We start from the raw sequence: 13,749 nt of genomic DNA on the forward strand, positions 1-13,749 counted from the left end.
TTTTTTTTTTTTTTTTTTTTTTTTGAGACAGAGCCTCAAGCTGTCTCCCTGGGCAGAGTGCTGTGGCATCACAGCTCACAGCAATCTCCAACTCCTGGGCTCAAGCACGTCTCCTGCCTCAGCCTCCCAAGTAGCTGGGACCACAGGCGCCCACCACAACGCCCGGCTATTTTTTTTGGTTGTAGCCATCATTGTTGTTTGGCGGGCCAGGGCTGGATTTGAACCCGCCACCTTAGGTGTATGTGGCTGGCGCCTTAGCTGCTTGAGCCACAGGCACCGAGCCATTCATCAGTTTTTAATTTAAAACCTAAGACTGTGGGCTTGGCACCTGTAGCTCAGCAGCTAGGGAGCCAGCCACATACACAAGAGCTAGTGGGTTCGAATCCAGTCTGGGCCTGCCACACAACAATGATAACTACCCAAAAAATAGCTAAGCATTGTGGTGGGTGTCTATAGTCCCAGCTACTTGGGAGGCTGAGGCAAGAGAATCACTTAAGCCCAAGAGTTTGAGGTTGCTGTGAGCTGTGATGCCACGGCATGCTACCCAGGGCAATAGCTTGAGACTCTGTCTCAAAAAAAAATCCCTAAGACTGCTCAAGCCAATGGGACAGTTATTTGCAGCTCTCTCAATGCCTAGAGCACTTGAAAGGCTGGTGGTGACCAGACATTAGTGGTGACTCTCCACTGTGTATAGGTGAAAGTGGGATCATGGGGATAGGAAAAAAACTAGGGCTTGACTAGCAACAAGAAATGCAGGTAGCTTGACCCTGGATGTTGCTTCAAGCCTATAATGAACATCAAGGTCAAATACCCCCCTCCCATTCCTTCCTATTGCTCTTTTCTCCTAGCTGCCCGGGGGGTCCCAAAACATGTAGCTGGAGTAGCAGCTAGGGACTCAGCAAAGGACAAGGCCTTGCTCTCCCAGATTTCCCCAGTGCTGGGGAAACCTAAGGTGTCCCCATGCCATTTGCTTACTCTCCTGGGAACCTTCCAAAGTTTCCCAGTAGCAGTTTGCAGTAGGCACAGTCTCACACTTCCCTCTCCCTCATAGATGGGGAAAACCAGCACAAAGGCCCACAAACCACTTGGGACTTCAAGCTACGAAATTGTGATCTAGGCTGCCGGACAGAATTCTCCCTCTGGAAAGTGAGTCACACCCACCAATACTGGCGGGTGCCCTGAACCCACACCTTCTCCTTCAGCTCTTATCCAGGAGATTGCAAATCACCACATCCCAACATGTAAGCAAAGCAGGAGACCCATGTGCCTAGATGGACAGATGGGGGCCTTTCTAAAATGGCTCTCTTCTGGACAAAGAAGGGTTCCCAAAGTTGACAAAGCGGGTTCCCAAACTTCTTCACAGCATAATGTATACAGAAAATAACATTATTATAGCACTCTGGGATTAAAAAAAAAAATCAAGATTGCTCACATCTGGGGGCTGGTGGTGACTAGCAGCTTCTCATGACTGGAAGTGACAACCCTGCCCAGCAAGAAGGGGAGCAATATTTTGCATACCTGTTGTATGTCATGGCACACCAGCTAGAACGCTCTGCTCTCACACTATGTATGTGAGGAGCCCTGGTACTTGGTCTCCTCCGGTCTCTACAGCATCATGAGCAAATTAGGAAAAGGCACCCTTTGTTCAAGGCAGATGCACCCTTTGTTGAAGGCAGATGCAGCCTCTAACCCGAGTGCACGGAAGCCCCACACACCCTGGGGAGCTTGGGACAGGGTGCACGTAGCTCAACCAGCCCAAACACAGATGACAGTCCAGGTGGGAGAGGCCGCCAGCCATGCAACATGCTCTCCAATGTGGTGCTGGAAAACACTCTTTCTGTGGATTCTGGACTGCTGGGACACTTTTCTCTGGGTTCTACTTAAGAAGCCGTGCAGGATTTTCCTTCTAGCCAGGCTTTCTTTCTGAGACACTCAGAGCAGCCCCAGCAAGAAGCATCTGCCATACCCAGCACCATGCTCTCCCGCAGGAGTTGGCCTACTACATTTCCAGAACTTCAGAGGAACTGGGTGTGACCCAACCATCACCACAAGGGACGGTGCATGAAGCAGAGTCATTCTCCGGAGGGAACACAGGATGGCGCAAGGGATGAACTGAGTTTATCTCACTTCCTCAGGCTCAGCTCAGAGAGCTGTGAGGGTTAAGCCGAGGCTGCGTTCCTCCACCCGGGCACCCACCCCCCACAAACACAGAACCAACCAGTCACACAGGCATTAATAACTCTCAGCAGTGAGGAAGAATCACCCTCAGCTGACCAGGACTTACATGTGATCATTTGAAGAAGTGTTTTCTTTATGTGTTAGCAAACATGACCAGCTAAACCTAAATCCTGGTGAATGACCCCAGGCTGTACAGAAGATATGAGCTGCATTTAGGCATCAGTCCCTGTGAATGATCCCAAGACCCAACTGGCACTGACTGCCGTTAACGCTATGTCAGGGGCTATGAGGCCCCAAAGTGGAAGGTGTGTATAACGTCTGCCCTTGTCTAGCCAAGGAGACCCTGCGATTAAATCCTGAACTGCACCTGCAAATACTGGCATGAGCTAGACCATATGGAGGAGGCAGGGCTGAAGCTGGGCCTCAAAAGATGGGTGGAGTTTGGATAAAGAAAGAGGAGCAGAGAAGCCCTCCAAGTGAGAGAACATGACCATGAGTAGAGGCCTGGATCTGTGGGCTGTGTTCAGGGCGCCGCCCAGATCCACCATGCACACTCACAGTTTCTTGCCTATGTATGGCAGAGTGCCTCAGTGCTACATCCTTTAATGCCCACCTCAAATGGAACCTTCCTGAGAAGCTGTCTGTGGTGTTAATAGTCACCACAGACAGCTTCTTGGTTCTTTTCACTCTCCTTTTTTCCTTTTGGTCCTTCCATCACTAGAACTCATCTCGTTCTGCCTTACAGCATAAATAATCACTTGCTTTCCTCACTACAGTGTACACTACTTAATGGCAAGATCTCTATACCCACCACCATCCACAGGGCTCCATGTATCCCGTGTATGGTAATAAATGCAGTCCAGTGGGGCTGACAGTGACCAGCCAGCTCCAATGGAAGGTAAAAGTCAGAAGCAGAGCTAGAGAGAAGCCAGTAAGCACAGCGCCACCCCATCATGGTGAGCATGAAATGTCAGGATGCCGATGTCAGAGGCTATTCCTGGGGCAAGGGCATTTTGAGGTGAAAAGATTTCCAGAGTTACACAGACCAACTGAGAGGTCCGCTGAGGCATTGAACCAGGTTTAAGGAGGTGGAAAGGCAGTGACTTGGGGAGGGACACAGAGAAGGGAATAAAGAGGCTTGGTCATAAAGGGTGGAGGACTTCCAAAGTGACACTCAACCAGCTGCTTCTAAAATGAAATCATTCCCCTCCCTGGAGACAAGCTGAAGAATCACTCTGAATGTTCTCATTCCCTAACTGACCCCTTCCTCTTCCCAAGATGCTCTCCCAGGTAAAATTCCTAGTGTCCTAATGACATGTATGTAGTGCCAGTAATAATAATAACAATAATAAAAGAAAGAAAAAAAGGAAAATAAAAAGAGTCAGAGCAGATCAGGTCTATTATGTCTTGGAGAAAAGCAACCCTGGGATGGAGCCAGTGCACAGGCACTCTTACGGGGTGGCCCTTGGGCTCAGGACCACCCCACTCTTTCTCACTGCTGCTTTCCTTTGCCTCTTCTGATTTATGAAGATGAAGTTACCCCCTCTCTTGGGCTCAGTTCTCAGATTTTCTTTGGGTAAAATGAATGTGATCTTATTTTCCCCTTCAGTTTTCCACGTGAACTAGATTGTGATCAACAGCTATATAAAATCAAAGTATCCTTTCAGTGGGCAGGATCTTGCTTCAGACCAAGAGGAACTGGATTTTTTAATGTGCCGCGAAAGTGAAATCTCTGAGACAGTGAGTGCCCTCTGGTGGAAAGCAGCGGAAAGCCAGGACAGTCCCTCCGCCGTCTGCATACACCTTTACTCAGGAGCTCGGCTGAGAAAATGAGGAATGTTGGAACTCATGCCCCTCAGAAGCAGCAAATGCATCAGCCTGAAATGTGATTTTTTTTTTTTTTGAGACAAAGCCTCAAGCTGTCGCCTTGGGTAGAGTGCCGTGGTGGCACAGCTCACAGCAACTTCCAACTTCTGGGCTTAAGCGATTCTCTTGTCTCCACCTCTCAACTACAGGCGCCCCCAGCTATTTTTTGGTTGTAGTTGTCATTGTTGTTTGGCAGGCCCAGGCTGGATTCAAACCCGCCAACTCTGGTGTATGTGGCTGGCACCTTAGCCTCTTAAGCTACAGGCACCAAGCCCTCAAATGTGATTTTTAAAATCACCTGTACAAGGCCAGGTGCAGTGGCTCATGCCTATAATCCCAGCATTTGGGGAGGCTGAGATGCATGAATTCCCTGAACAAGACCAACCAGAACAAGCGTGAGACCCCCATCTCTAAAAATAGCCAGGCATTGTGGCAGGTGCCTGTAGTCTCAGCGATTTGGGAGGCTGAGACAAGATGATCAGCCTCTTGAACCAAAGAGTTTGAGGTTCTTGTGAGCTATGACCCCAGGGCACTTTACCAAAGGCAAAAAAGTGAGACTGTCTCCAAGAAAAATTAATTAAAATAAATTTTAAAATAAAATTTAAAAAAATAAAATAAAAAGTCTGTAGAACACTGTAAACAACCTGCCCCCATGAGACGAGCTTGGTACAGCCAGCTTGCAAACTGGGCATGGGCCTGAAGGAGACTGGCTGGCCTGGGCGATGTCCACAGAGAGCACTTCTCAGGTTCTGCCTAGAGAGAAGCAGCCAGTCTCTATTTTTTCCAAATTCATTATTTTTCTTCTGCTTTTAGCTTTTCTCTGATTTTCCCTGGTTTACATAATTTTCTCAAGAACAATTACTGACTTGAGAATGACAACAATAAAGGAAGTGTAATGAGTGATCACAAACATGGGCTCTGACAGTAGAGGGACTGGGCCTGAACCCTAGTTTCTTAGTGATGTGACCGGGGGCAAGTTAGTTTAACCTCTCTGTGCCTCAGGTTGCCATCTGTAAAATGGGGACAATATGAGTTCCTACCTTGTGGGGATTAAAAGAGGTGTTACTTATCTAAGAATATGCCCGCACGTGGAAAAGCCCTGGATTATTTTACAAGCTGTTCTTGAAGGCCTGAAAGCTTCATGAGACGCTAATCCAAACCTATGAAATAAAACTTTTTGCAGTGGAAATGCAGCTGATGGCACGTCAAATTAATGTTGTATGTCAAACTTTTAACTCCATCCCTCCTAACTCAGACCTATTTTCTTATATGTGTGCACAGTGTCTGTTCCCTCAGTCACTAACATGACACCCTCTAATTACCTAATTCTATACCTGTCTCTCAAGCCAGACTGAAAGAAGAGGGGATAATATTTCTAAATAATAACAATAATAATAACAGAGATTGGCAAGTTCTTGGCAGGCAAGGAGCCTATAATAATTCATTGAGCGTTTGTTTTGTACACCCACTGCTACACTAGATGTTTTATACATTATTGCCGATACAGCAGCCCTGTAAAGCAGCAGTTAATTCTTCTAGTTAACATAAAGGCTGAGGGAATGAATACCTGGCAAGTAATTTGCCAATTAATATGCAGTCTAAAAAGACAAAAAATTCAGCAGTGTAAATACATAGTACAAACACCTTAGCAAAGGGAGGAAGTTGAGAAGATAGGATCTGAACTCAAGACTTCTTATCACCAATGGCTATGCACTTGCCCCCTGCCATGTTCCTCCTTTTCCCCGCTGTGGAGTCCCAACATCTTGGTACTTGGCCTCAGATATAGCACACACCTGACACTTTGCTTGACAAATACTTGTTGAATAAATTCTTGCATCTACTGATATTTAAAGGTATTAAAAACAGCTCAAAGTAGATATATTTGTATATTAAATCTATATCATCCACAAATTTTACCCTGTAAGTGCTTAAGAAGTGGAACTAACAGCTCCATTAATTGTGTGCATAAATATGAAATATTGTGTAAATATGTGTAAACAATAAATGTTATTTATAATGCATCTATACTTTTGGGGGGTCTTACTTTATTTTGCAAGTACGGAAGAATAAAGTAAGTAGCTAAAATAGCAGAGTTTTATGAGAGGGTCAACGTAAGAAAAGTCTTGTGCAGTTCGAGAACCCAGGCCCTGTGTAGACAAGAGACCAAGGGACTGAAAGGAAAAGAGAAGTCTGACATGAGAGAGATGACTGAGAGGAGACTGAGAAGCTAAAGGCAGGGAGGTCTAACACCATGAACAGCAAGCAATGAGGGCTGCAGAGGTGTCCAGCGGTGGGTGGAGAAGGGAGTTCTGCCTTGATCAACCTACAGAGGGGAAAATCTAGCACTTAAATCATAGGAGCTTTGTCTTACCATAGGGTTGCATCACAAGAGCCAACACCTACTAGGAATTAATAAATGTTGGTTCAACTGGGTTTGGACCCAGACATTGGGAGGGAAAAGGGGTTCCTGGGACCCACTTTCAGAGACTGAGTCTAGGGAATATGGAGTAGGGATTGTCCAGGTCACCACAGAGCCTCTTCAAGGAAAGGGATAAACAGACTGGTTTTTTAAATGAGGAGAATAAGGTCATGGATCCCACAGACCCCTCCTGCAGGATGTTTTGTAAAACGCTGAAGGGGAAATGACTTGCTAGGTGGTGATGTGTGAGATAGCAAATGGCAGCTTGCAGGTCTGAGTAATAAACCACTTCCTCTGCTCCCTGCTTATCAAAGGAGCCCCAGCTCCTCTGTTCTGAGCCACTCTGCAGAGGAGCCTGGTCTCCCAGGTCCCCCAGCTATATCTCTTCATCCTTTTCCGGTTAAGCTGAAATTGGCTGCTACTCAGAAAGAATTTCAGATCCCTGTGCTTCTGCAACAGATGCAGCCACCACTCAAGAGGATTAAAAAAATGAGTGATGTTTCTCGGTGTCCTCTGAGGTTTGGCACATTTTGTTTCATTTCATCTACACGTTAGCCCTAGGACTCTCCCTCTGCCTGACATCATCTCCCCTCCTGACCCTCCTTACCTCTAAAACACAACTTTACCTGCTCAATACACAATCATTCCTCCAGGCTAAGCTCACATCCCTTCCCTGAGAGAAGTCTTCCCTGCTCTTGCAGACCACGTCCAATGCCTATATTTTGCTTTTATTGTACAATATCTTTTCCTTCCTGGCAGTTTTCACATTTCATCTCTAAATATTTCTCCCTGTGATTATTTGATTAATGACTCTCTTCTGCCACTGGACTGTGAGCTCCATCAGGACACAAGCTGTGTCTAGATTACTCACCATTTGTATCCACCCTGCCTGATCCTGTGCAAGGTACAGAGGAAGTCCTCGATGTGTAATAGTTTGCTTAATTATCGAAGATGCAACAGTTTGTGCTGCCTTTAACTGCGTTATCTGCGATGTGACAATCCTTTGGTATGTGTCTCAATGACAAAGCTAGATATTATTCTCTTTATTCCTCAGTATTTTCCCTAAATAGATCCTACAGGTTGGGTGTAGTGGCTCACACCTGTAATTCCAGCACTTTGGCAGGCCAAGGTGAGAGGATTGCTTGAGGCCAAGAGTTCAAGACCAGCCTAGGTAACATAACAAGATGCCATCTCTGCAAAAAAAAATTTTCAAATTAGCCCAGCATGATGTTACATGCCGATGGTCCCAGTTACTCATGAAGCTGAGGCAGGAGGATCACTTGAGCCCGGGAGTTGGAGGTTGCTGTGAGCCAAGATCCCATCACTGCACTCCAGCCTGGCAACAGAGTGAGAAATTGTCTCCAAAAAATAAGTAATGGATTGGTGCCCATAGCTCAGTGGTTAGGGTGCCAGCCACATGCACCGGGCCTGGTGGGTTTGAACCCGGCCAGGGCCTGCTAAACAATAATGATAATAATAATAATAAAATAGCTGGGCATTGTGGTAGGTGCCTGTAGTCCCAGCTACTTGGGAGGCTGAGGCAAGAGAATCACTTAAGCCCAAGAGTTTGAGGTTGCTGTGAGCTATGACACCATGGCATTCTACCCAGGGTGACATAGTGAGACTTTGTCTCAAAAAATAAATAAATAAAAAGTAAAGATGCTCTAGAACAGCAGTTCTCAACCTATGGGTTGCGACCCACAGGAACCGTACTAAAGGGACGCGGCATTAGGAAGGTTGAGAACCACTGTTCTAGAACCTTTGGCTGGAAATATAGTAGGAAAATATCAATTTTACCTCCTATGCAGAAAACAGAAAAGTTAGCACAACAGGACTAAAGCTGCCGTACTTTGAAAGATATGTTTATGAGACTAGTCCTTGGCTGGTGTCTAGGAATTTGGACTTTTTGCAAAGGCTTTTATTACCTCCTCGTAAGAATGGCTCATACTATACCTAGACTGTTTGCAAACAGTTTAGTTATGCTGAAAAACTGCTTTCCTTCTTGGATCCTAGAATTTTGGCACTTGCTAGGCAGAGGTAGCTTCCTTGGTAGATAACACTTCAAATATGTTGTCACACTTGTTGTTGAAGGAATCAAGCATGCCCTATGTGACTTGACTAAGAGAACTCCTGAAAACTTGCCCCTGATTTCCTTTGGACCTTTCCCTATGTATCCTTTCCGTTCACAGTGTTTTGTATCCATTCACTACAATAAGTATGGCCATATGCTGATCCTGTGAGTCCTCCAGGGAGTCATCAAAGCTGGGGTGGTCTTGAAACCCTAACACACCTCCTGAATGTTGTGAAATCTATCTACTTCTCCACTTTCACCACTAGCTATGGTTGTCTAAGTCATCGCCATCTCTTACTGAAGCCATAACACTTTACCTTCCTGCAGTCATGCTTGCTACAGTCTAATCTATAAGGTCCAACAAACTCATCCTAGGAAAAGTGCTATGTACCTCATTGATGAATATCACTATGGTCACCTTTGAAGTACTCCCCTTGGCCATCTGGTATCATAATGGTATTTAGTAATGAGGTATGTAGCACTTTTTTTAGGATGAGTTCATGAACTTCATTGTCTGACTTCATATTCCCTACTCCACAACCAGAGTGCTTTTTTTTTTTTATAATTTCCTTTTATTATTGTTGTTGTTGTTTCAGGTTAATTTGAGGGTACAAAGAATTAGGTTACAATGTTTGCACTGTCCAAAAGCATAGAAAATAGGAGGAAGCTTTTAAATTCACTTAACACTGAAATAAAACACTGATTCCAAAGCTAGTTGAAGATGATCCTCCAGAAAGAGATAAAAATGACCACAGGTTAGCAAATGATAGCCTGTGACCAAATCCAGCCTTCCACCTGTTTTTACGTAACCTGCGGACAAAGAATAGTTCTTACATTTTTAAACAGTTAAAAAAAACTTCAAAAGATGAATATTTTGGTGCATGTTAAAATTATATGAAATTTAAATGTCATTGTCCATAAATAAAGTTCCGCTGGAATACAGCCAACGCTCCTTCTTTCATGTATTGATTATGGCTGTTTTCACACTATGACAGCAAAGTTGAGCAGTTGCAAAGAAGAAAGCGTTGGCTCACAAAGTCTAAAATATTCACCATCTGGACCTTCACAGAAAAAGTCTACCACATCCTGACACAGACCAAATCTCACTCATAAATGTTAAAAGTATTCATTTAAACTTTAGCAAATTGAACCACACAGTGCTTTAAAAGAAAAAGGCAATGAGGAGGATTTATCAGAATGTAAGGAAGATTTATCTTTAAGAAACCATCTGGCTCGGCTCCCATAGCTCAACGGGCTAAGGCGCCAGCCATGTACACCTAAGGTGGCGGGTTGGAATCCCCAGCCTGGACCCGCCAAACAACAATGACGGCTGCAACCAAAAAATACCCGGGTGTTGTGGCAGGCGCCTGTGGTCCCAGCTACTTGGGAGGCGGAGGCGGAGGCAAGAGACTCGCTTGAGCCCAGGAGTTGGAGGTTGCTGTGAGCTGTAATGCCACGGCACTCTACCCAGGGGGACAGCTTGAGGCTGTGTCTCAAAAAAAAAAAAAAAAAAGAAACCATCTATTGTAGTTTTCCATTTAAACAGATTAAAGGAGCAGGGTGGGAGGGGATAAATATTCATAATAATGGATTCCACAAGATATATTTGATAAACATCAACACTCACAACAGATTAAAAACAAAATTACAAACAAGCTAAAAATAGAAGATGTTTCAGTCAAAGTTCAATTAGGAAAACTGAAACCATGTGAAACATTGCAAGTCAAGCTAGTTGAATACACAGAATGGATTGTAAGAGTGATGGAGAAATAAAACAGGAAAGCTGAGGTTATCAAGGAATTAACAATTCCAGGAAGCTGCTATAGAAATTTGCCTGTAGAACCAGTGCTGCTGCCTGCCAAGATTCCAAGAATTCTGTCTCATCAAAATTACAAGAGACTGGGAGATGAAGTCACCCACCTCTGCAGATGCCATCATCCAAAAGCCTCAGCCCACAAGTGCCACACTACCAAGACTTCTGGAACACTTGCTAGAACTGCACTGCTAAACCAGAACCCCTGGTTTAGGTTGGGTTGTACCATCTTCCACCATAGCTCCACTACTAAAGACACAACCAGAAAGATTAAGAGGAAAACATTCTTTCTTCCTTCCTTCCAGCTTCACCAGTACCTCCCATTGGTAAAATCTAATCAGAACCTTTCTGACAAAGAAAAAGATAAATGTAGTTTGCAGGCTTCCCACCCTCTGATAAACAGAAAAGCACAGAAGGGTGGGAATAGAGCAGAGGAGGAAACAAATTTCTAGAAACATAGAATCCATAAAGACTGGATCGTGAAAAAAAAAGAAGACTGAAGACTGGATCATGGAGAAATAGAAAATCTGGCTATACCTATAACTACTAAGAATATTAAATCAGTAATCAATAGCTTCCCAACAAAGAAAAGTCCTGGGCCAGATGGCTGTATTAGTCACCAAACATTTTTTAAAAGTTTAAAACAAATCCTTCTCAAACTTCCAAAAATTAAAGAGGAATGTATTAGTCCACTTAGTCTTCCATAACAAAAACACAAGGTAGCTTAAACAAATAGAATTTATTTCTCATAGTTCTGGAAGCTGGGATGTTCAAGAATGAGACAGACAATTTGGTTCCTGGTGAAGCTCTTCCTGGCTAGTCGTTGGCCCACCTTCTCGATACATCCTTACATTGTGGAGAGAAAGTTAAGAGCTCTGGTCTCTCTTCCTCTTTTTGTAAGGGCACTATTCCTATCATGAGGGTCTCAGGTTCCTGAGCTCACCTAATTACTTGCCAAAGGCTCCACCTCAAAATACCATCACATTGGGGGTAAGCACTTCAACATCTAAATTTGGAGCAGGTACAAATATTTAGTCCTTAACAAGGAGGGACCACTTCCTAACTCATTCTAGAAGGCCAGCATTACCCTGAAAGCCAGACAAAGACACTAAATGAAAATGAAATTACAGACCAATATTTCTTATAAATATTGATGCAAAAATTTTTGAAAAGAGTGGCAAACCAAATTCAGCAGCCTATTAAAAGGATTTTATATCATTACCTAGTAGAATTTATTATTGGCATGCAAGGAGGAATCAACATACAAAAATCAATCAATGTAATACATCACATTAAAAGAAAGAAGGAAAAAAATCTGATCATCTTTATTAATGTAGAAAAAGCATCTGATGAAATTCAACATATTTTTCATGAAAAAACATCCAATGAAGTAGTAATAGGGCTTCCTTAACATAATAAAAGCCATATATGAAAAACCCACAGCTAACATCATACTCAATGGTGAAAGTCCAAAAGCTTTTCTCTTAACATCAAGAACAAGACAGGTTGCTCACTTTCACTGCTTCTATTCAATGTAGTATTAGAAGCTCTAGCCAGAGCAATTAGACAAGAATAAGAAATAAAAGATATCTCAATTGGAAGAAAGAAGCAAAATGATCTTTGTTCACAGATGACATACTCTTATTATATGTTGAAAATCCTAAAGGTTGCACACCCACACACGAACTATTAAAGCTAATTAAAAACCCAGCAAAGTTGTAGAACACAAAATCAACGCACAAAAATCAGGTGAATGTCTAAAGACTAATAACAATCCAAAAGGATGTAGGAAAACAATTCCACTTACGATAACACCAAAAAGAATAAAATAGGAGCTTGTACATCAAAAATAATAAGACATTGCAGAAAGAAATTACAGAATACATAAATAAATGGAAAGACATCTTGTGTTCATGGACTGAAAGATTTCATATTGTTAAGATGACAATACTACTCAAAGCAGTCTACAGGTTCAATGTAATCCCTATCAAAATTCCAAGGATGTTTTTGCAAGAAATTGAAAAACTCATGTAAAATACATATCAAATCTTAGGGGCGCCAGTAGCCAAAACAATCTCTAAAAATAAGAACAAAGTTGGAAGATTCACGCTTTCCGATTTCAAATCTTACCACACAGGTACAGGAATAAGACCGTGTGGTACCAGGGCAAAGACAGACAAACCAATGGAATAGATGGTTTTTGACAAGGGTGCTGAGAGCACTCAATGAGGGTAAAGACAGTTTTTTCAACAAGTGGTGCTAAGCCAATTAAATAGCCACATGCAGAAAATAAACTTGGACCCCTACCCCAAACCATATACGAAAATTAACTGAAAATGGATCAAATGCTTAACTATAAGAGCTAAAACTATAAAACTCTTAGAAAAAAATAGAGAAAATCATAATGACATTGGATTCGGCAATGGTTTCTTGAATTTGATACTAAAAACATGAACAACCAAAGAAAAAATAAATTTAAAAAATCATTAAAATAAAAAAAAATTACCACATCAAAAGACACTTTCAAGAGAGTGGAAGGGCAGCACACAAAAGGGGAGAGGATATTTTCAAAATCAAGTATCTGACAAGGGATCAATATCCAGAATATATAAAAAGAAAATTCCCACAACTCAACAAAAACTCTAACGATCTAATTTTAAAATGCGAAAAAGACTTAGACTTCTTACTCCAAAGAAGGCAAGCAAATGGATATAAGTACATGAAAAGATGCTCAACATCCCTAAGCATTAGGAAAGACAAATCAAAACCACAGTGAGATACTATTTCACACTCATAAGATAGCCATTACCACAAAATGAAAAATAACAAAGGTTGGCAAGGATATGGAAAAACTGGAACCCTTGTTCCAATTGCAGGTCAGAGGACAAACTGGTGAAGCCGCTATAGAAAACAGTTCAGAGGCTCCTCAAAAGGTAAACATAAAATTACCATAAGATCCAGCAATTTCACGTCTAGGTGAACCCAAGGAACTAGAGGACAGAGATTTGAACAGATACCTATACGCCATAGCAGCATTATTTACAATAGCCAAAAAGGAGAAACAACCTGTGTCCATCAACAGATGAATGGATAAACAAATGTCATATATACATACAATGGAATATTATTCAGTCATAAAAAGGAATGAAGTTCTGTTACATGCTGTGACACAGATAAACCTTGAACACATTAGGCTAAGTGAATAAGCTATACACAAAAGGACAGATATTGTGTGATTCCGCTTACAGGAGATACCTATAAGAGGCAAATTCATAGAAACAGAAAGTAGGTTAGAGGTTCCCAGGACCTAGAAGAAAAAGGAATGGGCAGTCCTCACAGTTCCTATTTGGGGAAACGGGTTGCAGTTCCATTTAAATAACTTGGAAATGCTGATGATTGCAT

General features: G+C 42.7%; 1 protein-coding gene across 1 annotated transcript in view; it reads left to right on the forward strand.

The window, feature by feature from the left end:
* The window catches only part of CD84 (CD84 molecule), a 36,870-nt gene extending 32,791 nt beyond the window's left edge, over positions 1-4,079 (forward strand). The window contains exon 7 of the mRNA XM_003795185.2: positions 1,052-4,079. Within this exon, the coding sequence (XP_003795233.1) occupies positions 1,052-1,117 (66 nt within the window). The 3' untranslated portion in view covers positions 1,118-4,079. The remainder of the gene's footprint in view (positions 1-1,051) is intronic.
* The last annotated feature ends 9,670 nt before the right edge of the window (positions 4,080-13,749 follow it).

The sequence above is a fragment of the Otolemur garnettii genome, unplaced genomic scaffold, assembly GCF_000181295.1.
Source record: "Otolemur garnettii isolate 467f Iridium unplaced genomic scaffold, OtoGar3 scaffold00091, whole genome shotgun sequence".
Taxonomy (NCBI): domain Eukaryota; kingdom Metazoa; phylum Chordata; class Mammalia; order Primates; family Galagidae; genus Otolemur; species Otolemur garnettii.